This window comes from Falco cherrug, chromosome 5 (genome assembly GCF_023634085.1).
Source record: "Falco cherrug isolate bFalChe1 chromosome 5, bFalChe1.pri, whole genome shotgun sequence".
Taxonomy (NCBI): domain Eukaryota; kingdom Metazoa; phylum Chordata; class Aves; order Falconiformes; family Falconidae; genus Falco; species Falco cherrug.
Genome location: NC_073701.1, coordinates 36,255,157 through 36,280,507, shown reverse-complemented (window position 1 = coordinate 36,280,507; position 25,351 = coordinate 36,255,157). Strand labels below are relative to the sequence as shown.

At 40.8% G+C, this 25,351-nt stretch overlaps 2 protein-coding genes across 6 annotated transcripts in view; one reads left to right on the top strand and one right to left on the bottom strand.

The window, feature by feature from the left end:
• XPNPEP3 (X-prolyl aminopeptidase 3) overlaps positions 1-402 on the bottom strand; it is a 36,915-nt gene extending 36,513 nt beyond the window's left edge. For all 5 annotated transcript variants that reach the window (XR_008732531.1, XR_008732530.1, XR_008732532.1 and 2 more), the window contains exon 1: positions 4-402. Coding sequence is in view for 1 of the 5 variants with exons in the window: in XM_055712322.1 (XP_055568297.1) it covers positions 4-64 (61 nt within the window). In the remaining 4 variants the exon portion in view is untranslated. The remainder of the gene's footprint in view (positions 1-3) is intronic.
• An 86-nt stretch (positions 403-488) lies between these two features.
• ST13 (ST13 Hsp70 interacting protein) lies at positions 489-24,181 on the top strand. The gene is made up of 12 exons (XM_055712325.1): positions 489-687; positions 5,632-5,689; positions 7,615-7,684; positions 7,788-7,858; positions 8,368-8,434; positions 9,010-9,094; positions 11,167-11,277; positions 12,654-12,756; positions 16,033-16,149; positions 16,837-16,900; positions 18,094-18,194; positions 22,376-24,181. The coding sequence occupies exons 1-12, from the start codon at positions 578-580 to the stop codon at positions 22,502-22,504; spliced, it is 1,086 nt and encodes a 361-aa protein (XP_055568300.1). The 5' UTR covers positions 489-577; the 3' UTR covers positions 22,505-24,181.
• The last annotated feature ends 1,170 nt before the right edge of the window (positions 24,182-25,351 follow it).

Genomic DNA, 25,351 nt, shown 5'->3' with positions numbered 1-25,351 from the left:
GACCTGAGAAGCCGCGCCAGCCCCTCAGCGCCGCGCCAAGCCTGCGGGCCGAGAGGCGCGACATGTCCGAGGGACGCGGCTACCGCGGCGCCCGACCGGCCGCCTGCCCGCGCCCCCGTCAGGCCCAGGCGCCCCTGCGCCGGCCCAGCCCGCGCATGGCCGGGCCTTCCCCGCCGCGGCGCCGCGCTCTGACACCATCAGCGAGCGCGGCCGCCGCCGCCAATGATCGTCGCCTGAGGCGCCCGCCGCGCCCGCCTGTGCCGCCCGGCCGGCAGGCGTGAGGGGGAGCCAGGGCCACGGCGGGATCCCGGCAGCGCAGGGCGAGGAGGGGTGGGCGGCGATACGAAACAGGGAGCGATGCCGCACCAGGCGTGACTCGGCGGCCACCTCCGCTTCTAGAACGTTCCCGCCGCTGCGCGGCGGCAGGGCGGGGTCAGTCCCTGGGGCGGGCGGGGTCCGGCGGGCGGGGGTGGGGCCTCGGGGGGGCGGGACGGGCTGGAAGCTTCGTCGGCGCCGCGCGGCGGTAGGGCAGGGGAGCGAGCGAGGTTGAGCGCCGCCGCTTCCCCGCCGTTGCGCTATGGACTCGCGCAAGCTGAGCGAGCTGCGGGCCTTCGTCAGGCTCTGCAAGCAGAACCCGGGCCTGCTGCACACCGAGGAGCTGGCCTTCCTCCGCGAGTGGGTGGAGAGGTGGGTCACGGGCCGCGCCGCCGCTGAGGTGGCCGTGAGAGGAGGTGGGGGGGGGAGGGGTTGTCTGGCGCGGGACGCGGTAGGGGGGAGGGGGCGGGCCTTGCCGGCGGGGGAGGGGGGTGGCAGGCACGTGCCGGCGCACGGCCCCGCCACGTGGCCGGGAAGGGGGCCGGGGGCGCCCGCTGCGCGTCCCGCCCGGTGCTGCCCGGCGGGTCCCGGCCTGGGGCCGGTTCCGCGCGCTGCGGCCTCCCCTCCCTCCTCCCCTCCCTCCTTCCTTTCCCGCCGGAGGCAGCCCCGGGGTTACGGCTCCGGCGTTAAAAAAGACTTGGGGCGGGGGGGAGTGTTGTTTGGTTGGTTGGTTTGTTTTTAAACTCTGGCTGTTCCCGTTGCAAAAGCTTGCCCTCGGCCGTCTCAGAGGCTCAGCTTTCCAGGCTGGAAAGCCCCACAATAGTATTTACCGAGCTAATTCTCGCATTATGCAGCAGAGTTGGCTAGCCTGTCATAAAGGGAGCCGAGTTTGTGGGGAGGTGAGTTATATCCTGGTACCCAAAAGCATGAAATACGTGACAGTTGAACAGGCGGGACGGTTCCTGGCCAAAATGTGTTTTGCCTCTTGGAAGTTTCACGTATCGAGTAGTTGAAATGTCGCTCCCCTGCGGGGCACCTCAAGCATCTGCTATTCACGCTGCACATAGCTTTCTGTGCACTTGCGGCCTGTCGTAGCAGATGCTACTCAATATGAAAACACCCTTGGGCTCTATCCTGAGCACCCAGAAGCAGCCGGTTGGAAGGGCTGAGGTCCTTTGCTGGCAGCGAACCCACAGAACCCCTGTATTCAGCTAGGGTACCCCTGCTCAGCTTCCATAGCTACAACCCTCGCTACTCTAAAGAGCGCTGAGAAATGAAGAAAGTCCTTGTAGATACAACTTTTATGAAAGGGGAAGTTAAAAGATTTTTATCTAGTGACAAACTGGGATTTGTTTTAGAAAATTTGCTTTAAACTTCAATCTAAAAGTATTTAAACTGTACTTTTGGTTGTATAGTACTCATAATCGGTTGAAAAACTAGTGGGGCTTTGTGTCCATATATATAGACACATAAAAGTAAGGCATTTCACAGTATGTCATATAATGGAAATGGCTACACTGAACTTAGTTTGGCTTTTTTTGCAGTGATGTTTAGACTTTTTATGCATCTGAATATTAGCATGGTTGTAAACCACAGCTATTTAACTTTGCTTTGTTGTGCAGGACAAGTAGTAGCTGTGCATAACTCCTCCTGCCTAGGAAGGAGATGCATGTCTATTTTACTCTACTGCAAGTCTTTAGTTCCTTTCGCTTGTGTGAAAGACTTATGTGCCTCACCCTAGGTAACTGCCATTCTTGTGTTGCATAATTCTGGAGGTGTGAACAGAGTATTGGGAGGGAGAGGAAGAACACTGACTTCTTTTGGCCAAAGAAAGCATTAGGGAATGGAAGGTGATAATCTGATTGCTAACTTTTTCCATGTTAATGGGGAGGGCTCTGATTTCCAGATTATAAGTTTTAGAGTTTGTATTTGGTTAATAGAAGGATGCTTGTATTATAGAGTAGGTTTTGAACTGCTGAGTGTTTTTTCCATGTAAAACCTTCACTGGATATCTTTATCTCAGAAGTTAAAAAATACTTCAAAGTAGAACCTTCTATAGTACTCAAGTTTTCTGGTTTTCCTCACATATTTGAGGCAAATATTTGGGTACGTTATACACTTGGATATTTGGGGTGGTAGCCAAATGATTTTTCATGTCAAGCTGTCTGGAAGTCTGGTGGGTTCCCCTCTGCCCTTCCATAAGAGTGCTGTTTGCAGTAGGACTATTAAGTGCATTTATAGGGCCTTCTCATTCTTCGGAAACTACTTGAAACAGCATGGCCTGGATTCAGGTGGAAATAAACTCACTGAGTCCTATATCTCTGTCAGCCTTACTTGTATTAATCTGAAAGACACAAGTTTAGCCACCAAGGTAATGTTGTGAGTGAATACAGAATAATGGCTAATGATACTGAAATCTGTCATTAAACTTTTCAGTTAAATTTCTGATGATTTTATTTTTCTTAATGCTAATGATTCTAACTCAAATGATGCTGACTGCTCATAAAGCCAGAATGGGATGCTTTATTTCTGACTTGCTGTTAATATTGCATCAGAAACCTTGTCTTAGCTATTTTCGTGCACTTGTTATGTTCTAACCTTTATTTTATCTAGCTGTTGTATTTAGTTTTTATATAGATAGTGTCTGTATAGAAAGCATACACTAGTGTGATTATGTTTGGAAAGTGTTTTGACATTCCATTTAGTCATGCCTGGTTTTTCATAATTGCAGAAAAATATAAATATTTTGAATTGTTACAAAATAAGTCATTAAAGGGAATGTTTTTCAGATGAACAAAGAAACAATAGCAGTCCTTAAAATTAAGCAGAGAATCCCTAATTGATGAATAGGGCTTTTTGCCTTCTGTTGTTTTGTTCAGATAGATCTTGACCCTTTTGAATTCATGGTAATCGGTTTCTAAAGATAATTTTGCTGTCAGTATGAAAGTGGATGCAGAATAACAATTGCAGTTATACCAACAAGTAATAAAAGCAGCACTTCTCATCACTCTGATGAATGGAAGTATGGAGTCATTGTTGCAATAGAGTCCTGACAGCTCCCAAGAGTTGTTCCTGGAGTTGCACGGCTCTGTTCTAGCACAAAGCTTTATTTGAAAGTCTTTTTGTGTGTGCATGTGCACTGTTTATACTGCTCAGTGCCTGCCTTTTCCTACAAGAGTGTCTCATGTATCTGTATGCCATTCAGGTTAAATATATTGGAAACTTTGCATATATCCTTGCTGTGCTTTTAGTTGTTGTAATCAAATACTGGTTTAAGGGATTTTAGAATAACTTGCTTTTTAATTGTTCTGGGATTGTAACTCCAGTTTTAACAGAGGATAGCTGGATAGCAAAAATATTTTCAAGAGCTAGGGTTGAAACTGTTTAGCCTTGGCAGTTCATGAAATAGCATATTATAAAATGTGCATATATATTAAACATATCTCATAGACTGTTCTAAGTTTGGATAGTTTTGGGGAGGATGTGAGGAGGGCAGAGGAGATTTTAGTTGTTTGAGCCTTGAGATGATTCAAGGTATTTGATTCCTATGATATTTTTTTTTCTTTTTTCTCCTTGCTTGAGCTGTTTTTAAGTACATGATTGGAAGCTGGGAATGTTGCTGACTTTTTTTGAGTTAGAGGGTTGTTGGTCTCTTTTCAGTAAGTCAGGCTTTGAAAGAATCTTACTGTTAAAGAAAGAAAAACCCCAACGTTTTCAACAAGCATTACTTGTGATCATTGTGTTACCCTGGATATGAGCTATTAGCACTGCTAAAATGCTTCAGAATTTGTAGTTGCCTTTGTGCAGAAGAAAAGTTCCAAGGCTTTCCTAGACAGTCCCTATAGTCCTAGAGAAAATTATCTGATGTTTACAGACTGGTAGAGAATTATGTGCCCTGTTGTCAGCCTAGGAGGGTAAAAATTTAGGAGGATCAGTTACTACATGTACTGCGTGTTTTGTCTAGCTCTGTAACAATTTATCAGACTGCAGTTGTTTAGTCCTTGCAGTACAGCTTAGATTAAGTAGTAATGTCAACATTCCAAGGACACATGTAGATTTTTGAAATGGCTTCAGAAGATGCAGGGTTTTGTAACTTGTGGTATGTTTTTGTGGCAGTTTATCCCTGTAAGCTAGAGGTAGTGTAGTGCTGTTTCCTTGCCTTTTGCTGCAGGGCTTTGTTCCAGGACCTGTCAATCCTGCCACTTGCTCTTCCCTCTTCTACTCTTTCTCCCCCAATTCACCCTTGTCCTGTCTTGCCGCATCCAGCTTTTTTTTTTAGCCAGTTTAGAGCCTGACTGTGAGATGGTGCTGGCGACGGGAGGAAGGAACGAGGGGAGAATGGAACTGCAGCAGCTTGACTTAAGCTGTAGGATCTCATCCTTAGGGTATAGTTTTAAGTTGCACTAATTTCTGAAAGTAATATCTGCAGAGAGTCCTGCCCACTCCTGTTTGCCCACTTCCTTTTCCTCTCCCCTGCATCACACCTGACCAGTTGTGTGGGGCCCCAAGGAGTTAGTCAAGGCTGCTGACTTGATAGAAATGGGTTTTTCCCTGTGAGGTGTGTATGGCCAGAGCAATTGAAAACTATCAGTACATGGGAATGCGGGGCAGAGGATGTATGGGAACGGTCGTCCTTGTGGCAGCCTGCCTTTAGGGATGATTAGATGTTACATGAAACAGCTGGAGAATTCAGCCTATGCTTATTTCTGGCTGCTAACCAAAGTCGATATAATATAGAAGTTTATTCTATATTGAAAGAATGCTGTCTATACAGAGAAAGCTCCTTATATGTAGCTAAGGAAAAGCGTGAATATTGCAATATATAAAAGAAATGATTTTTTTTTCAGTGCATCAGTTTTTTAATTGCATAAGCATTTTAGGCCACTATGGTTCTCTTAACTTGTTTTACTTCTGTTCCAAAAATAATTCTAGTTTTAGTAATATCTATAATATTTTGTTTTGACTTACGTTTTAAGTTACATGGTAAGGAGAAAACCCATTTGAGCCAGGGAGGTAGCTTCTCCTTGTGAGAAAGGGTGGGTGGATGGGTGATATGTCATGTGCATGAGTACAGGGCACTGGAGTTGTAGGTGAAGGAAGCCAACAGACACAATGTGCGTTATATTACACTGAGAAAAATGTGGTGGATGTGTGCTTTTTATTTGCTGATTTTACAGTGAATTGGATCATCATGTTTTGTGTCACAACAAAAACCTGAAATTATCAGCAGGATTTGAATCTATGTAATATATGTCAGTATTTTGATAATCTTACTGTTCTGGTGTTTTGTTTTTTTTTCTCTCTTTTGCTAAAAAGTATGGGAGGCACAATACCACCTGCTCCAGCCACTGCCTCCACAGAGGAGACAAGTAAGGTAAGATATGAAGAATTTATCATTGAAAAATAACATTTGGACTCTGCAAAAATTACTGAGAAGAAGGAAAACTGCTGTCAATTTTCACTCCAGTAGGGTGGGTGAATACAGTAGGGTGAGTGAGTATGGTAGTTCGGTCTGAAGCCTGCACATTGTACATGTCTTGTTACAGATGGCTTCCTAGTTTATTGCAAGTGTTATTATGCTCCATTTCCCTAATCCTGAATGCCTGATGTTCTGTGCAATGCAAATGCCAAACCAAGTCTTGATTATTTTTTTTAATGTTCTTGTTGTCTGTTTATATACCTCTTCTGTAGTTATTAGTGGGTAAAATTATAATATTTGTATGAGAAGAAATATTAGTGAGCACAATGGGTAACAAAGTGAACAGTCGAACTATCAACTATTTAAGGAAGTATTGTGGAAGAGTTGTGGGGTTTTTTTGTTGATTTGTTTTAAGGGAGGTAATAAATTTGGCTTATAGATATTAATAGCAGGATTTTCCCAAGCTTGAAATTCTTTTGGGAAAAAGTAGAATCTTCTTTTTTTTTTTTTTTTTTTGGCATTTAACAAGACAGTGGATGCTGTTAGTTTGTTAATTAGAATTGTATGGAGGGATTGTGTGTATGTAGTGAGTATAGTCTGAGACACTGACTATGAAAACAAGCTCCTTATGTCTGTGATAAAGCAGGATGTGCTGCTAAGTTGTGGGATCCAGAGGAAATTAGCAATGCACTTAGAAGTTGATAGGAAAACATTTGAAAAAACATTCTAAGTACGCACAAGTGGCAAAGATTTATGACCTTGGCAAATAGAAACAGTATTTTAATATTGTCACCAGCTTACTGTTCCCTGCTAAAGATCTTAGCCTAACAGTATTAGATTGAGAGAATTTTTGATCCAGGGGCTGTGTGAGGGAAGGCAGGAAGATTGGAAAGGTTGGTTAGTATTCATTGCAAAACTGGTTCTTAATTGGTTGTTATCATAGAATCTTAGAATCATTTAGGTTGGAAAAGACCTTTGAGATCATCAAGTCTAGCTGTTAACCCAGGACTGCCGAGTCCACCACCAAATCATGTCCCTAGGTACTGCATCTATGCTTTTTTTTTTTTTTTTTAATACTTACAGGGATGGTGATTCCACTGTCTCCCTGGTCAGCCTGTTCTAATGCTTGACCACCCTTTCAGCGAAGAAGTTTTTCCTAATACGCAATCTAAACCTCCCCTGGCATAACTTGAGGCTGTTTCCTGTTGTCCTGGTGCTAGTTGTCTGGGAGAAGAAATTTATCCCCACCTGCTTACAGCCTCCTTTCAGGTAGTTGTAGAGAGCAGTAAGATCCCTCTTGAGTCTCCTCTTCTCCAGACTAAACTCCAGTTCGTTCCCTCAGCCACTACTTGTTCTCCAGACCCTTCACCAGCTTTGTTGCCCTTCTCTAAACATGCTTCAGCACCTCTACGTCCCTCTTGAAGTGAGGGGCCCAAAACTGAACATGGGATTCAAGGTGTGGCCTCACCAGTGCCAAGTATAGGGGGACAATCACTTCCCTTGTCCTGCTGGCCACACTACTTTGGATGCGAGCCAGGATGCTGTTGGTCATCTTGGCCACCTGGGCACACTGCTGCCTCATGTTCAGTATTAATATTTATGGTTTATCTGGATTATTTGATTTTGAAGGCAAGGCTGTACCAATAATGGTAGTACATGAGTCAAAATTTGGGCTCTGAATTATTTGTATGTATGACAGACTTAATCTGAGAGGAGGAAGGAAGGAGTTTTGTGTCTTAAAAATAAAACAGTTTAGCCATTAGAGGGACCTGATGCTTTGAAGGTGAATTTTGGATTTTCTGGTGCATTGTTATTTATTAGAGTGGGAACAGAATGTCAGTCAGAAATAATGTATGCTTTCAAATACATTTCTCTTTCAGGGCAAAGCAGAAGAACAGCCAGAGGAGCCAGTTAAATCACCTGAACCAGAAAGTGAAGAGAGTGACTTAGGTGGGGAAAATACATTACTTTATCACGCTTCACCAATTTGAACATGATACCGGAAATTCTGTTTGTGGATGGAGCTTAATCTTGCTTTTTGTTTTTCCCCCAGAAATTGACAATGAGGGAGTGATTGAACCAGACAATGATGACCCTCAAGAAATGGGAGATGAAAACGTGGAGGTAAGCACGGTATTTTCAGCGTCTATGGCAGCAGGAAACATAGGGGGGAGGTTTAAAGTTTAGTCAAGGACAGCAGCTGAGGAGGGATGAATACTGTATAGCTAGGTAGCCAGCTGTTGCTTTGGTTCTTTTTCTCCTAAATGGAAGACTTACTGGCTTAAAACCAGTCTGTCCTTACTCAAGGTTAGATTCCATCAAAAAGTTCAGAAAACACCAAAATAGTTTATCAAAATACCCATGAAGATTAGATACATGGAAATCTGCCATTATTTAGCTTATCGTCAGAGCATTTTCTGGCTAAAAATAATGGTGGCCAATGTCTCCAAAGCTGAACGTGAAGTTTTGTTTTGTTTTTTGAACTATGATGTCAATGCGAATTAAAAACAAGGTTCTGGAATTAGAAAACTGGAGCTCCCTCCTTTGATCCTATCATGGCATGGTAGTTCTGGCCTGGACTCTACAACTTCTGGATTTTGTGTGGTTTTCGTTTTCTTTTTTTTTTTCCTCAGGTAACTGAAGAGATGATGGATCAAGCTAACGAGAAGAAGACTGAAGCAATAAATGCTCTAAGTGAAGGTGATGAATTGGATTTTAGTACGTTATTCAAGGACATAAGGTTGATTCTCCTTTTAAAAGAAAAAAGAAGAAATTCTCTTGGACCGTTTTGAATGCTTTCAAGGAAGAGAAAATGTGCTTCCTGTTGGTTACCCAAAACTATCTAGAACATGAAAGCTTCTCTAAGTACTGTCTTCCCAATGTAGCTATAATTTTGGGCAGGGATGAGGTGAATGAGGTACTGTAGCATCTTAATTACAAAGTGATAGTTATAGTACTTCCCTGCATATTGCTATTGGTGTCTCTAGTGGTTTGTCTTAATGCAGTGAAAAGCTGTGTAATAAAGAGGTGACTTGCTGTTTGATTGCATACAAAGTTAAATGTACAAACTTCACTGGGAAAAGTCTTTTCTCTCAAGCATTAATGTTGGAGTTTGTACTTCAGTAACATAGCAAGAAGGAGAAATTGATTTTCCTTTGTTGACCATGGTCCACTTAAAAAGTGCCTAGGGAGGTAACACCTTGTAAGGCAGTTTTGGCAATTCGGGTGTATTTTCATTGCATAATAATTGAAACCTTACTGGTACTCATCTTCAGGTGAACTTCAGAAAGCTGTTGACTTGTTCACAGATGCTATCAAGCTGAATCCTTGTTTGGCCATCTTGTACGCCAAGAGGGCAAGGTTAGTCACTATAAAATAGTGATTTATGTTTCTGCCTGTTCTGTTATTTTGCTTAAGGAACCTAAATGTAATGGCAACTTGAGGATCTGTGTAAACTTAAACAGCATCAGGAAAAGAGAAAAGTACACTTCATGCATTTTTCTCATTTATGTGATTAACCAGGTTTGCTGAAGCAACCATATAAAGAATCCTGTTAGTAAAGTAACAGAATGATGTTCCAAAATGCATTGTGGTGATACGGCGTTTGGTGTGTTGGTTTAGAGTAATGCTGGATACACACACCTGTAAAGTCTGGTTTATTCTGAGATTAAGATGATTGAAATCATGTCCTCTTTAAATGCAAAGTTAATTGTGGATCATGTGAATTCTCTCCCTGTTGTACCTGCTAAATTAAATCCGTCACTGTGAAGTAGACTTGTTTCCATTAAACAGTCCTGCGTTTGAACAGGGCACACCTAATTCTCAACTCATTCAGTACACACCTTACTGCTAATTACATCTACCAGACTGCAGATAATGCATTGGGAATACAGTCAGATTCAGTATGTGGTAGCCCTGACTTCATAACACACAAACTTACGTTCCTAATTCTTGAGGAAGGCTGGGTAAGTACAGGTTGCAGAAGCAGTTCCCACAAGTGTGGGTTTTTTTCTCCTTTTACACAAAACCCCCAATAACCATGGATGATTTGATAGTTTAGTGGATCTTTTCCATAGCAAGGTATAATTCAAAGAAATGTTCAACATATGATGACTTTCAATGGGATTAATTAGTGTCCTTTAACTGTTCCGTTCTAGTACCTCTTAACTGGTACATGTCTTGCTGCTTTTTCCTTTTCATATCAAGGTTTTTGCATGTAACACCACTTGTGTACCTTAATACCCTGTTGCCAGCTCAGTAGTAGTTTGGGGTTTTTTAATGTCTTACAGTGCCATATTTTCTCAGAACTGGGATTAACAATAATAAATAAAAAGTGTTAGGAGAAGTTTAAAAGTTGCCTCAATTTGGTCTATTGTAGAAATAAGCAAACAGTGTATTAGGATATTGTAAAACTTGCCGTGTAACAGCAGTGCTGATTAAATGCTGAGTAATCCACCTCTCTGGTGGGCTTGGGTTTTGATTCTGGTGGGTTTGGAGGCTGGGGGTTTTGTGCAACCAGCGGCATTGGAGTGTCTCATTGGTGAGATGTAGGTTTGAGACAGTTTCCTGACACTGCTCACCTGTTTCTAGAAGAGAATGTGTAACTTCCTGCTCGCCTTATAACAAGCCTTAATGATGAAGTTACAGGCATTCTAATCACTGATGAATTATTTTCAAGTTGTAAATTGTTTCAATTGTTTCAGGATGTAAAAGGGCAGAAATTCTGACTTGGAATTTCTTGAATATCAAATACTTTTGCCAATGCATGAATGTTTTTTTTAGTGTTTCCTTCGGAGACTTTTAATTTGAGATGCCTGAACCTCCTGAAGTACTGCACTACTAGTTAATGTGATATGCTCGGGTAGTGTAGCAGTTACTTCACTAAACTGACAAAGAATTGGGGCTACTTGCTGTGTTTGTGTTTTGTTTTGCCTCTTAATTTTGGTGGCTCATCTCCTATCTCCTTTTGTAGTTCCTGATGTTTCTAGCTGTTGATCCTTGTAGCCTGTATGATAACTCATGCTTTTTTTGTCTTACTGCTTTAAAGACTATGTAATACGGCATGCATAATATTACTTTTGTTTTGTTCAAATTGCTAGTTGCCATTGGTTGTAGACTCCAAACACACTGGAATTGAGCTGTCTTTGCATTTATATATCCTTTCCTAAAGGATACTAAAGTTATTCTTGCTGGCAAAGCTTGAGTCTGAACAATGAATGCTTTTGCTTCTTTCTAATGATTCACCTGCAAAAGCATGGAGGAGGGGGACAACTACATTTCAGTGACTTCATTATCACTGCAAGATCTTTTTGAACTCTGCTCTTCAAATGCATTATCTCACTAGCTTGCCTCTTAGTCATCCAAAATTATTTCCAGCTTAAGTTAGTAACTTGGTATTTCAATATGTACAATAAATGTTCTTGTTCCCACAGTGTTTTTGTGAAACTACAGAAGCCAAATGCTGCCATTAGAGATTGTGACAGAGCCATCAAGATTAATCCTGACTCGGCACAGACCTACAAATGGAGGGGGAAAGCACATAGGTAATGAACTGCACCTGTACTTGATAATCTCTTTACTTATCTGGGGGGGGAAACAGGTTTTTTTATGCATTCTCTCCTTGTCTGTGTCTCTGAACTGTCTATCTTGTACCTGGAACAGTAGCCGTGAGCCAAGAAACTATGGCTTACAGGAAAGAAAGGGTGTTGGTGACTTATAGCAATTTATGAGTAGTCCTTCTGGAACATTTTTTCCCTCTTTTTTTTTTTTTTTTTAAAAAAACTAACTTCTAATGGCTTACTGCTGTTCTGAATAGCATTTTCTAATCATTTGTGAAAGATCATGAGTTCTAGGACTGTGTGGTTTATTTGTGCAGAGGTCTTTTGTTTTCCTTTAGTTCAGTTTTTATTTACTAACCTATAATTCTTAAACATTTCTTTGCTGCCCTTATTCCATTAGATACTAGGGCTCTCTTGCATAGTAAATTAAGGGAACAAATTTCCCTTTGATACCTTGAAGGTATCAAATACCTTTGATATTTGATTAAGCAAACAGTGCAGTTATTTAAAAAGGCATTAAGCCAGTGTGCATCCCCCCCCAGCTATAGTTAAACATTCTTTTAAATTACAATAAATCTGACAGAAAAAGTGTGACCTTCCTTATGGTCTGTATAAAAGTGGTAGGTTTTGCAAATAGAACTTAGCCCTTTTTTTTTTTCTTTTTAAACAGCGTTCAGAGAGTAGTTTGTTAATGTCTGCAGTTCAAATAAATGCCATGGAGTCTTAAGAGTGAGAATACTGGAGCATATTTTGTTTTATTACCTCTGTCTAAGCAGAAGTGCTTTGACCATTTGAGAATCCTACCATTTGATTCAACTTTTATTATCAAGAGTTTGTATAAAATTAATAGTTAAGTGTGCACAGTAACTTGTATGACCTCTTCAACTAAGACATGCTGCATCCAGTTAGCTAGGACATTTGAGTGCTGAGTAAAGAGGGTCCACTTACGATTGAGGTAGTGGTGGTATAGACTTGTACAGAACACTGAATGTGCAGTTTTGCACTGAACGTGTGCCTTACTGATGTGCTTCATGCGTTTAGGTGGGGTACCTTCTCCCCGTTACACCCTTCTTGTTTATAGCAAACAATGATACTGTCTGATGGGGGGGAGGGGGGCGGGCATTGTTACTGCAATCAAAAGTTATTGTAAGGATATAAACCAAGCTAGTATCCTCTAATGGCATTATAGTATGCAGGTTACAGAAAACACCATGATTATTAAACTTCTGTAAGTCCATATAGCTGCACGTAAAAATACTGAATGCTGCATGGTTGTAAATATGTTGGAGAAGTTTGAGTTTGCTTTTTATAGGCATTCTATTTTCTTTTTTCTTCTGAATGTTCATGTTTTTGGAATTCAGACTTCTAGGTCACTGGGAGGAGGCCGCTCGTGATCTTGCATTAGCTTGTAAACTGGATTATGATGAAGAGGCTAGCGCCATGCTGAAGGAGGTGCAACCAAGAGTAAGTGGGGAGGCATAATGGAGGTCCTTCCTCTGTTTCTTTGAGTGACACTGCTGCCTTCAAATTCTCCCGATATACATTGTCTTGTGGGAATGTTTGTGTGTCATCTGACACTTCAGACTGAGTTTATAAATACTTCTGTCTTCAGTCACAGCTGTTTATGGCTCTGTGTAGAGAAACTGAGTCTCTGGGGCTGGGCATGTAACCAAACTATGAAATAGTATGTTCCTTCTAAAAATCTTAACAGAAGAATCTGAAGCGGTCGAAGTTTGCCAGGCATTTTAGAATCTAGACTAAAAACATTCAGAAGAGCAAGAGAACACTGATAATGAATTTTTCAAGATGTTTTTTAATTAAAATTTTATCCTAACCACATTTTACAAAGGGAGCATTCTTTGCTGTGATTTGTACTTTCATTAGTCTACCCCATGAGGGCAGAGTAACCTCAGTGAGACAGGTTTTCAGCTTTTCTCAAGTGATTGACCCCAGCATTCATCTAAGAAAGGATTTCTGTGTAACAAATATAAGACTGTTGATAGCAGGCTTTCTTTTTTATCTGTTTGTGTGTTCCATTAAAGTGGTTGACAGACCACAGATTGCAGCTGTTGCATTGTATTTGGTTTACATGGCAAGGCTGGGGGGAGCTAGAGACTGCAGAGCTGGCCTCTTGTAAGAAGAGACATGTGGCTGCCCCTGTGGCAGATGGAGCTGGTTCCAGCTGGCTCCAAAACAGACCCGCTGCTGGCCAAAGCTGAGCCAGTTGGTGATGCTGGTGGTGCTTCTGTGATAAGATACTTAAGGAAAGAATTAGCAAAGGCAGCACAACAGCTGTGAGAGAAAGGTGAGTAAAGACAATTAAAAAAAAAAAAAAAAAAGAGGTAAACCTGCAGGCACCAGGATCACTGAAAAGGGGAAGGGGGTGTGCCGGGCATGGGAGCAGAGATTCCTCTGCAGCCCATGGAAGAGACCATGGTTAAGGAGGTTGTTCCCCTTGAGCCCATGGGGGTCTGCAGTGGAGCAGATATCCACCCTGCAGACCATGGAGGACCCCATGTCAGAGCAAGTGGATGTGCCCTGAAGGAAGCTGCAGGCCACGGAGAGTCTATGCTGGAACAGGTTCCTGGTAGCAGCTGCAGCCCGTGGGGGACCCATGCTGGAACAGTCTTGTTTAAGGACCGTACCCTGCGGGGAGGACCCATGCTGGATTAGTTCTTAAAGAACTGCAGCCTGTGGGAAGGACCCACACTTGAGCAGTTTGTGAAAGACACTATCCTGTGTGGGGACCCCGTGCTGGAGCAGGAAAAAAGTGTGAGGAGGAAGGAGTGGCAGAGGTGCGGTGGTATGAGCTGACCACAGCCCACAGCCCCCTGTGTCATTCAGGGGCGGGGGAGGAGGTGGAAGGGTGGGGAACAAAGGAGTGAAGTTGAGCTTTGGGAAGAAGAGGAGTAGCAGGAAGGTGGCTTTAGTTTTGTCTTAGTGTGTCTTCATCCTACTCTGTTTTTAATTGGCAATAAATAAATTAATCTTCCCCATGTTGAGTCTTTTGCCTATGATGGTAGTGGATGAGCGATCTCTCTGCCTTTATCTCAAGCCAGGAACTTCTCTATCTTATTTTCTTGCCCTGTCCTGTTGAGGAGGGGGAGTGAGAGAGTGGCTTTGTGAGCATCTGGCAGCCAGCCAAGCTCAACTTCGCACATGCATATACATTCCTTTGTTTAGTAAGTTCAGCTTTCAGTTTTCCTACCATGTCTTTGTAGAAGATGCTGTCTCCAGCAAAACAACAATGGACACAGTCTTACAGTTTACTAGTCTTCTGTGTTGAAGACTATTGACCTGTGGTAAATGGAATTAAGTCTCAGGTCTGAACCTATTTTATAAGAGGTATACTTAGTGATTGGCTGAGGGAGCCTTGTATTTCCCAGTTAACCTGCTGATGCACAGAAGCAGCCGAGTATCTGTGATACACTGAAGGGTAGTTGCCAACTGTGTTAGAATTTGTGTATGTAGCTCTAGGAAAAATATATGGGTGAGTTTTTATCTTTAATAAGTGAAGATGAATCCTTCTAATTTACTCACTTCCAGATTTCCTCACACTCTTTAGTTTGTAGCACTTTCAGCTGAAAGACTGTGTCAAATTGTAAAAATGCTTAGTTAATTTTAAGAAATACTTAGAAACAATGAAAATCAAAACTTCGGAAACTTAATGTTTCATTTAAAAAAAAAAAGGCAAAACCAAAAACACCTTTCTTTTGATGAACTATTGAATGGCCATGACATCAGGTTCTGATAACGCATACTGCGTTCAACATCAGTCAGTTCTCTGCTGCAGTGTGTTTTCTCTGGCAGATGTACTTTAAGAACGATGTGGTATGGAATTGTCTCCTAGCTAAAATAAGTTTTATCGAAACTTCAGTACTTTACTTCTTCGTTCATGGAGTATTGTGAAAGAGTAGGAGAACATCCACTGTAGTAATGGTTAGCATCCCTGTTCTTGAACCTTGATTTTGCTATATTTTTTGTTACAGGGTAATCATCATACACAATTTGTGGAACTATGAACCATTTTTTGCAGTGGCATAGAAGGACATTCTGGTTTCAGGAAAGCAGTGCTACAGTTAGTGCTCTGTTGTTACAATGAGCCCACAGTGAGGAGCCTTGGGGAGTTTGTTGGTAATTACTCTCTTCTGCAGGGGCTGTAGATGCGATAGACTTGAGAAAAAGCTAATAATAGGAAGCAAACTTCCTCTCCAACAGCCCTTTCTTGGTTTGGTTCACGAATTCTTCGGTCTGTTTACATCTAGCTGTATGTGTTGCAAAGGCACCTGGTACAGCAATAACACTAGCCAAAATAAGTGTGTGTGCAGGGGGAAGTGTATTTCCTGTTGCTGTGCCAGTGAAAATTCCATTTTCCAGGCAGTTGCCAGGTTTAGCTGTGCAGAAATTAATATTTCAGCATAAAAGCACGAAGGGATGTGGAATAACAAAGTGTTTTAAGTTCTCACTATGGTGCAAGTCCCAGAGCTCTACAGCAAAAGGAGTATACTAGAGTGTGTGTGCTGATGAATCCAGTTAGGGCTGAGTAGACATGAATAACTGATTGCCATAGAGAGGAAGTAGCAAATGGCTCCTAAAACAAAGGGGCTTTTAGGATGTGATGTCAGATCTTACTTTTAAGAACTGGTAAAAGCAGATTGTTACGCTTACATGTATTTTTTTATTGAAATACGTTGTGAATGTTAGGAATGTATATGAAATCTTGGTATTCTATTGGAACAGGCCCAGAAGATTGCAGAACATCGCCGAAAATATGAGCGGAAGCGTGAAGAAAAGGAAATCAAGGAAAGAATGGAAAGAGTGAAGAAGGCACGGGAGGAGCATGAGAGAGCACAAAGGGTAAATACTTAGGGTTTAATATTTCTTAATTTGGAGAGTGCCATTTTCGTTAAAATGAATGGCAGAGAAGAATTACTTTCATTTTAAGTCTTATAATTAAGTTTTAGAAAGTCAGTTTCTGTCTTGGTTACTTGACCAATAATGAAATCTGGGGAAGAGGGCATTGTGCTGCATCTGCTTTTATTGTTTAAGACAAAAACAGGCTCCGAAATATCTACTAATGCTGTATTTAATAAGTCATTTATTGTATGACTGTTACAGAATAGTTTTCACTTAAAGTACTTATGTCTCCTGAAGTGGGAGGTTTTAAATTCGGGATGATACTTTGCTTCTCTTCCTCATTTCCTGACACAGTTTGCTTGCTTTTTCTTCATGCTTTACTGATATATTTTAAGATATTGGGGGTGGGCGTTATTTCTAAAAATGTAAATTGAGGAGCTAAAACAAATCATACTGTTCATATTCAGTAAAAATACACTCTGCATAACTTGTATCCTCTGTAGTATGTTTTTGTAGATACAGCTATTTCTTGCCAGTGATTTTGTACATTTGTTTATTGTGATAAACCTACCTACCTGAAACAGTGTCAGCTGTTTGTTTGGTTTTTTTCTCCTAAAACCAGTTGAGCAGTAGAAAACAGGCTGCAGTTCCATTGCTTTGTGTGGAATGATGTGCTTTCATCTGCAGGAGGAAGAAGCAAGACGACAGGCAGGAGGAGCTCAGTTTGGTGGTTTCCCAGGTGGCTTCCCAGGTATTTTATTTTTAAGCACCAATACTTGACGTAGGGGTTACTATTGTTTCCATGTGGAGCATTATAACCACTGTTTTTGTAGCATTTGGTCTCAAGACAGAGGGGAATATATTTATGAAGTTTAGAACTTGCTTACAAATAACTCCTTGAGCACTAGTGGAAAGAGGAATGGATTCTCCTTAAAGAGGATTGATCCTAGGTAGCAACTAGAGGGAAGACAGAATTAATAATGATGGATAGCAAAATGAAAAGATTTAGGTCTGAGAAAACAAAGATGCAGTATTTGCTTAATAATATGTGCTTAAAAACTTAGTATTAAAACATTTTCTAAATTACCCAGGGTGCCTTGGACCCATTCTACTTAAGAACAATCATTTTCAAGTTGAGAATTTGGATAGAATATTAGGGATATCTGGTTGCAAGCTATTGTTAAACAGAATAGTTTCTCAAAGGAGCTAGTGCAGTTTACCTTATAAAGAAGCTGTCCTTGAACAGTTCTGTGAAAATCAGGCTTTTGATGTTATTTTTGAGTACATTAAATTGGTGAGAAACAAGAGTTAGTAAGTACTAATGCTCTTGAAGATTGAGATGTAGTTGAGGTAGGCTGCATGAGCTCTCCAGCTAGATCAGTTTGTCAGGGGAGCCAAACAGAGACCGTATCTACCCCGTTCAGCGCAGCTGGGGTAGCTGCTAATTAAGGATTGAAAAACAAAAGCTCAGGCTTCACTTCAGGGATTTTTTTTTTTATGGTGCTTTTCCTGGTGGTACAATTTTTTCAAACCTAAAGTTCCTGACAAACACAGAATGTGTGTGGGACGTACTACTACTGGTCTGCGTTTGCCCTGAATTGCTCACCCCAGGCATTCAAACTCTTTGTGTTTCTGGGCTTGAGACCTACCTGATTTAAGTTGATCAGAAAAATAACTGCATTTGCATACAAGGTGCTAGAGCCTAACACTCATTATAAGCCTCCTAGTCAATTGTATTAAAAAAATGGATGAGATAAGGTGCAGGTGTTCACAGAAAGAAAAGGTGAAGGCCTTGCTTTCCATTCAGTGGGCCAGCTGCAGCGTTATGAAAGATATGATATTAGAGGTGTGGCAAAGGAAGTACATCTTGGTCTCTCAGTGAGCCTCCTGTATAGATGAATTAAATATTTTTCATCATGGGTTCTTCTTGTCTTGGGTTTTCAGGTGGATTTCCTGGGGCTATGCCTGGAGGTATGCCAGGAATGGCAGGTATGCCTGGTATAAATGAGATTCTCAGTGATCCAGAAGTCCTTGCAGCCATGCAGGTGAGTATTTGTTAAAACCAAACCTAAATGTTCTGAACAAGGGCAGAACAGTGCCTGTGAGCTAAGGGAAGGAAGAACCTTCTGGATAGCAGTGGGATGCTTGCTTATTTCTGTTGTGAAATGATCTCATTGTGTGTGTGTGGCAACTGGCTGGCTGAAATCAGTGCTAGCTGTTTTTCAAACTGATGGGAGCTTAAATACGCCCCTACCCCTGCCCCATACTCGCCTATGAAAGGCAAAACTATGTGGTATGTACAGTTCTTCATCTCTGAATGGTTATTGTCCACGTGGTATAATTCAGTTGCTCCTTTTTTGAATGCACACACATCATGGCGTTTGTTGAAATACAATATATTACAATAATACTGAAATGTGAATTGCCTTTCTCTTAGGGGATTAAGTGTTTGGGTTTTGCCACAGGCAGAGTAGTATCAAAATATTTCTGCATCCAACACTTTCTAAATTCACATTCAGAAAGCTTACTTCCCCACTGGGCTTGATTAATTGCTCAATATCATAACTACTTTTACACGAGAGAAGTATTCCAGCAGATTAAATAAAACATATCTGACATTAGTTTTAGGTGCAGGTGGGCTAGAAAAACCTGAGCTATATGGTTATATTTGTGTGCTAACATGATCAAATATGAAAGTGTCTTGTTAGTTTTTCTGGATTGCTGTGGTTAAACTAGTTGCATCTTGTTCTCAGCTCATTGGACAGCTATGATCCCTATCAAATTAAAAGTATCACAAAGGACCGTTATTTGGTATGCCCTGAAATCACAAAAAAGACATCACTTTCCATGCTAAAGTTCATGGCTTCCCTTAGTGGTTGCAGGTGTTTGGAAACAGACCGTTACTTAGTTTGTCATGGTCAGCAACATTGACCTGCATGCAAACCTTCCAAAAAAACCTCATGACTTGTAGTTGTATTCTATTACATGGCTAATTTATGCTGTAATACAGGAGTTTCAAATTAGAGTTGCTGAGAACAGCTTTGAGGTGCAGTTAAATATTAAGCACTTGCCACATGCCTTTAAGAAGACTCCACTGTGTGCTGATTATATATGTGCCAACATATTGTAGGACTCTATTGCAAGAATGTGTGATGATGGTGCTTTCTGATAATGCAGGCAGGCTTTAACATGTAGGACCTGTCAGCAAAGCCTTGAGTCTCTTGCTGACCTCTTTGTACAAACTTTACATCTGGATATGACTTACTCAGCGTTTCACGTATGTCTGCACTGCTGCCTTTTCCCAAAATGTCCACCTGACTACACTCTGGTCCTCTCTGAATTGGCAGTATAAGCTCTAGTCTTAGAAGACAGTACTTTCTACTACTTGGCCTCTGCTCAGTGCAGCTGTGGAATATATTGATGGATAATGGTAGCTGGCAGCTATTATGCAGGTTATCTGAGGTGTCATGAAAAAGTCTGTAGATAACTGAATCACACAAGTATCTCCCAAATTGCTAAATTTCAGGTAATTATTTAAACTGATAGTATGTAGAGGCTTTTCATAGTGAGGAGTTATGGCTGAAACTGGAATATTCTGAGAGTAAGGACCTTTTCAATCTATAGACTTGGTAACTTGTCTCATCATCTTTGAGACTACTCTGCAGGAGCTAATGTTGAAATAAGCCTTAGTCTGTTAACATCTCAGTAAACCTTATAACTGTGTGTGCCTGAACACAAGCTAGATTAAACTCGTTACGCTGTCAAATTCAGCTTGTCATCTGTAGAAGCAACCAAAGAATCAGATACGGCTGCCTATGGACATGTTTATATAAGTTATTGCTCATCATTGGAGTAAGGATAAGGATCTCTGTAAACCAGTATAAAAAACTTTCTTAATGAAGATTTATGGTTCCCTTACCTGAAAATTTACTGTTTTCAGGATATTTCCTTTTTTTTTTTAATTATGGTTGATACTAGTCTTCTATGCACAAAAGACTCAAATTGTCAAAACCTCTGTTGTATTCCTTTTTTATGGCTTCTTAACAGTAGCCTTTTGCAGTGGTTTCTAACACATGTTATTTTAGCTTATTTGCCCCTAAGCCTTTTAGTTTCCAGAAGAATTGGCTGAAATTTTTGTGTGTTGTGTTTCTCTTATTTTACTGTTTTGTCTGTCTGGGGGGTTCTGTAGTACTTCCTCTCTTGCATGTGTAACTGCTTTCTCAGGAGACAACGTGACATTTGTTTTGGAGAGCTGTCATGTGTTAATTGTAAGGTTTTTTTTTTCAAAAGGAGTGATGTCTACGATGAACCTACATATTCCTTATTTGATATGTAGTCATATGTTAGACCCAGATTTCCACCAAAATTTATAAGTTGGAAAAAAGAATAATTTTTCCTTTAAGTATTTTTTCATCCTTCTGCAACTAGAGACTAGAGCATTAGAAAATGAAATGTTTCACTATACTTACATAATTACTTCCTTTTGCTTACGCGGTGGTTCCTGTTCCACCTTGTGTACTAAATATTTCCCTGTGGAAATGTTGATATCCTCAGTCTTAAACTTTATTCTGGTAATATTGCTCATCAGTGTGAAATCTTGCATGTGTTAAATGCTTTTATAAACAGTTTAAGGTTGTGGGCTTCCAGGGAGTTGCACAAGTACAGAATAATTTACTTGCTGTTAATTTATAGAACCGTAAAACATGTAGCATAAAATTAGATATTTAACATTTATTTAGGTGTGCTTTGACACAAACCAGTAACTAGGCTTCGTCAGCTTTGCCAGATTTGTATACAGGTGAAAACATGATTTAACAACATGACACAATCTTTATAGTCAAATGCCTTATTTTGAAATCAGAAATACAAGAAGTTTCAGATTGTGAAATTCTTCCTTTGTTTCTTTGCATAGGAATCCTGTAAAGTGGAGAAAATATACGTAATGTCTGTTTTCTGAACTTCAGCATCTTATTCTTAATAGACTTTGCAGGTTCCCTTTTATGAGGGAGACAAAACCCTTGTAAATCCTTCTAACAAAATATTAGACTTTATTCTTGGTTCCCAGCGTGTATAAAACGTGATTGAACCGTGTGGGTCATTTCAGTGGAGTCCACACCTACCAGATGCAATTTTGAATCAGACTTGTTAAGCAGCTTTTGTCTGTGTCTGGTGCTATATTAGATACAGACAGGTCTGAGGACACCAGTTGGCTTTTGATGGTTTCCAAAGAATACATCTGTGGTAGCAATGGGCTGCAAGTCTGGGGCAGACTGTCCTGTGAAACTACTTCGATGTGCTAGAAAGAACAGCAGATGAAGCTACAGCTGATGCAGACGATTTGTATTGGATATCATAAACGGCTTGCATTTTAGCTGAATTAAAACCTGAATCTTTGCAGAAGTTTTTAATGAAAACCTTTTTCCAAGCTGAGATGTAAAATTGGGCTATACAGATTAATTAAAGGGCAATGTTCAACACAGACACATGTGAAACGAGTAAAATCAGTTTTAGTTCAATGCAGGCCAAAAGTATACTAGAAATACACAAAAAAGTATTAATGCTTCTGATACTAAATAGAGAAGATGATGATGTTACTTTTTTGACACTGCCTTTGATATATACATTCACATATACATTAACTGCAACACAGTAGTGTGATGAAGAGATAACAAGGTTTTCTTCCAAGTGTGATTTCTCAGAGGAGGTGGGGAATGACTGAGAATTAGATGCATTTTTAAAAGCCAAACATTGCCACGTAAATTTGCTCACAGCCCAGCAGGTAGAAGTGTCTGCAGCTGGAAGGAAGAGGGGTGAAAGGGATGAGTAGCAGCTGTTGCTCAGAGGAGCATTACCCTGTCATGGGTGCTACACACACAGAGCTCCTGTCTCCTTCAAAATGCATTTGAGAATGCCTGAATAGAAATAATCCAGTAGGTGGGGCTCTGTGATGGCTCCTGTTCTGGGAAAAATAACTCTTATCCTACCCCCTTCTCACGCATTGAGCTATTGCTGTAACAAGTTCAGTAATGACTCTGGTGTTTCTGATGCAGTGTTAACAACGTGCATTACATCATTGGGTTCTCTTTAGAGACCTTTTGCCCAAAACTAATGTACTTGTCATGTTAAAAGCTGAGCAAGACTAGATGTATGTGTTGGAACCGCATAACCACTCACTTTTGCAGACTTGTTTTATAAATGTCCTAATTTTTTGCTTTTTGTCCCGCAGGATCCAGAAGTTATGGTTGCATTCCAAGATGTTGCCCAGAACCCAGCAAATATGTCCAAGTACCAGAACAATCCCAAGGTCATGAATCTCATCAGTAAATTGTCTGCCAAATTTGGCAGTAAACCATAAAATCCTTGGTTCTTTAAAAACCATACCTGAATGGGAAGGATTGGATTTGGCTAACCAGTGTTGCAATAAAACAAACCATTGTACCTCTGATCTTGAGAGAAACGGGGTGTTGCTAAGAGAACTGCTCTCTAGCCCCAAGCGTTGGCTTTATTCAATGATTGATTTATAGCACTCAAATTACAGTCAGATGGCCTAGTTTCAACCATCCCTCCTTGTCTAATAGTTGCAACCTTTTATTGTATTAGACAGTTTCCTTTGAACGCTCCTCTAAGAAATTGTAGTATTTCAGGAGTGTAAGATAAAAACCTGCTGTTGTGTTGTTTTGGGTATTTTTTTAAATATAATTATTATTATTATTCTCAGTGAGCAAAGAGGAAGGAAATTTAACAGTTGAAGTCTGTCTTAGTTCCCTTAGGACAGAAAAGTGGGCCTAGTCACAAATAGCAACGGTGGGACAAGTCTGAAGAATTAACTAGATAAAAGAATTGTCTGCAAATACAACTCCTTTTTTTCTTTTTTTTAAATGGGTGACTGATTTTGTATAGCTATTAAAATTACCAGTATAACCGTGCTAGCTAGTTACACACTGGAACTTCTGGCAGTACTGCAAATAATGTGTTATTTTGATCACCACAACTGTACAAAGGTACAGTCCTATCCTTTGCACAACCTGGCATGAAGTACATATTGCAGAGGCCACAGTGGTTTTGTTACTTGCTCAGTTCTTGTCCAGCACCTTTATGTAACATTTTATTTATCAGTCTGGGTATGGGAGAGCAGCTTACTGTCTGTGCTTGTGCTCTTGTCCTTTCCCAGTTGGCAGGTCCTCCGCTGGTTGCACTCGCCCTTCCTTAGGGCCGTGCTTACCAGGTTTCATCTTTTTGGAAACTTTAGGGAAGGAATCTTGTTCCCATCACTACCTCTGTTCCACTGAATGCAAGCCATCCAGAACACGTAAATGCAGAGTTACAAATCAGTGAAGGGGAGAATACCCAACAAAATTGCAGCTCTGGGTTCATAGTCTGTTTTGAGTCCTTATGTGCTTAACTGATTAAAATTTCTTGGCCAAAGTCCTGCTGTCTCTGTAGCGGTGATGACTCTTTCTTCACCACATACTTTGTCTTCCATCTTTTCTTGTATCCTTTTCTTTAAAAAAAAAAAAAAAAAGAAAGAAAGAAAAAGAAAAAAAAAAAGCAGTTGTCGGTTTCATACTTCCATGTTTTTGAGATTGGTGATACGGAGGAAAAGGTAACTGGAGCAGAACCGTTATTCTAACACTTGTGGATTAACAGCATGGGTATTCTTACAGCAGTGTCTGTGCTTATGATGTTCAGTTGATTTGTCTACCACTAAAGACAGTTGTTGCTTCTGTTTGTCTCAGCTAAAACCTTATCTTTCTGTGGAAAAATTACCATAGTTACCTGTTCACCATCTGAGTGTCAACATTTGTGTTACTCTTTTGTAATTCTGTATCTTAAGCCATAACTGATGTTACCATTTTAAAATAAATCTGCATTGGTATAGGAACTGAACAGCAGTTGCAAAAAATAAATCCCCAAATGCTTTTTCTCATACTAATGACCCGGCAGAATGAAATGTGAATCTTTTTGCTTGAGAAATATAGTTCTGAATACTTCTCTCAGCCTTTAAAAATAAAGTATGGTTTTGAAAAATAAAGCTTTTTGGGTTTGTGTAACTTTCTGATAAAATCTATTTTGCTTAAATGGAATGTGGAAGTGCTTTAATTAAACTGTATATATAAATTTGTGGTTTAAATTGCAACTAAATGCTTAAGGGCTTGTCTTCATGACAAAATGAACTGAAGTTACAACTTGAGTGTTGCTGCGTGCTTGGCTTTTGGTCATGCTCTTGATCTCCTGTTCCCAAGAGGAGATACTTGGAGTAGGCCACCCCTCAGTATAGGCTGAAACTCTACTTCTTCATTCAAGCTGTTGTGTATGTGCTTTGCATGAATTAGAGTATCTAGGATACAGATTTATTCCCTACAGTTTCCTGTTACTCCATCTTGGCTCTTTGTGTCTGTCGACCCATGACTAGACAAAAGGTGACCCCTAGCTAGTAGAAATGGTCATATCTGTGTCCTGCCTGCTTGCTTACATGTCAGTGGGCCTTATTCAGAGCTGATTGACTCAAGAAAAACATGTTAATGTTAGCAATCTAGCTGAATTCTTGTTCTCTGGGAATGCGCATCCCATGACTCCCTTGGTGTGTGGTTGGGGTTTTTTTTTTGCTTTCCGCTAAGTTAATTGAGATACCTGGACCGACCTCATCTCAGTTCCCTGAGTTGACATGTGGACATTGAAAAAGCTAAACTGGTTTGAACAGAAGTGCAAACGCAGGAACTTAACTACATGGAGATGGGCAAAGATGATTTTTTTAATCGTCCAAATGTGGAACATAAGTGGCTATATGAGGAAGTTAATATTTTCAGTGCTTGCTCCAGTATTTACTGGATGGTCCTTCAGGTTATTTGTTTCCATTGCAGTGCAGAGTAGGGGTGGTTCTTAGTACAGTGGCAATAATCAACTCTGTTGATAATTTTGACTCTTAAAAGCTGCCAGTGTCTGTGAATGGTTCAGCTAGTGCAGCCGTGGTGTCAGAGGTGCTGACCCGTTTCAGCTGTGCATTTCTGCCGTTTGGAGCAAGTCACGTACTGCGCTGTTCGGCTGGTCCAGTGCCACTGACGAGGTGACGGTAGTCTGGCAGAGTACGATGATACACTTGCAGCTGACTGGTAGTAAGAGTGTCATAGCCTTGCTGCTCTGTGTGTGAGTGTGAGTTTCTTGTCTGTCCTCTGTAGTTCAAACTGCTGTCCTAAGGGAAAAT

Excerpts from the sequence above, each read along its gene's own strand:
- ST13 (XM_055712325.1), top strand. The coding sequence starts at position 578 with ATGGACTCGCGCAAGCTGAGCGAGCTGCGGGCCTTCGTCAGGCTCTGC. Across the intron at positions 9,095-11,166 it reads TTGTACGCCAAGAGGGCAAG|TGTTTTTGTGAAACTACAGA; the intron begins GTTAGTCACTAT and ends TTGTTCCCACAG. Across the intron at positions 18,195-22,375 it reads AAGTCCTTGCAGCCATGCAG|GATCCAGAAGTTATGGTTGC; the intron begins GTGAGTATTTGT and ends TTTGTCCCGCAG.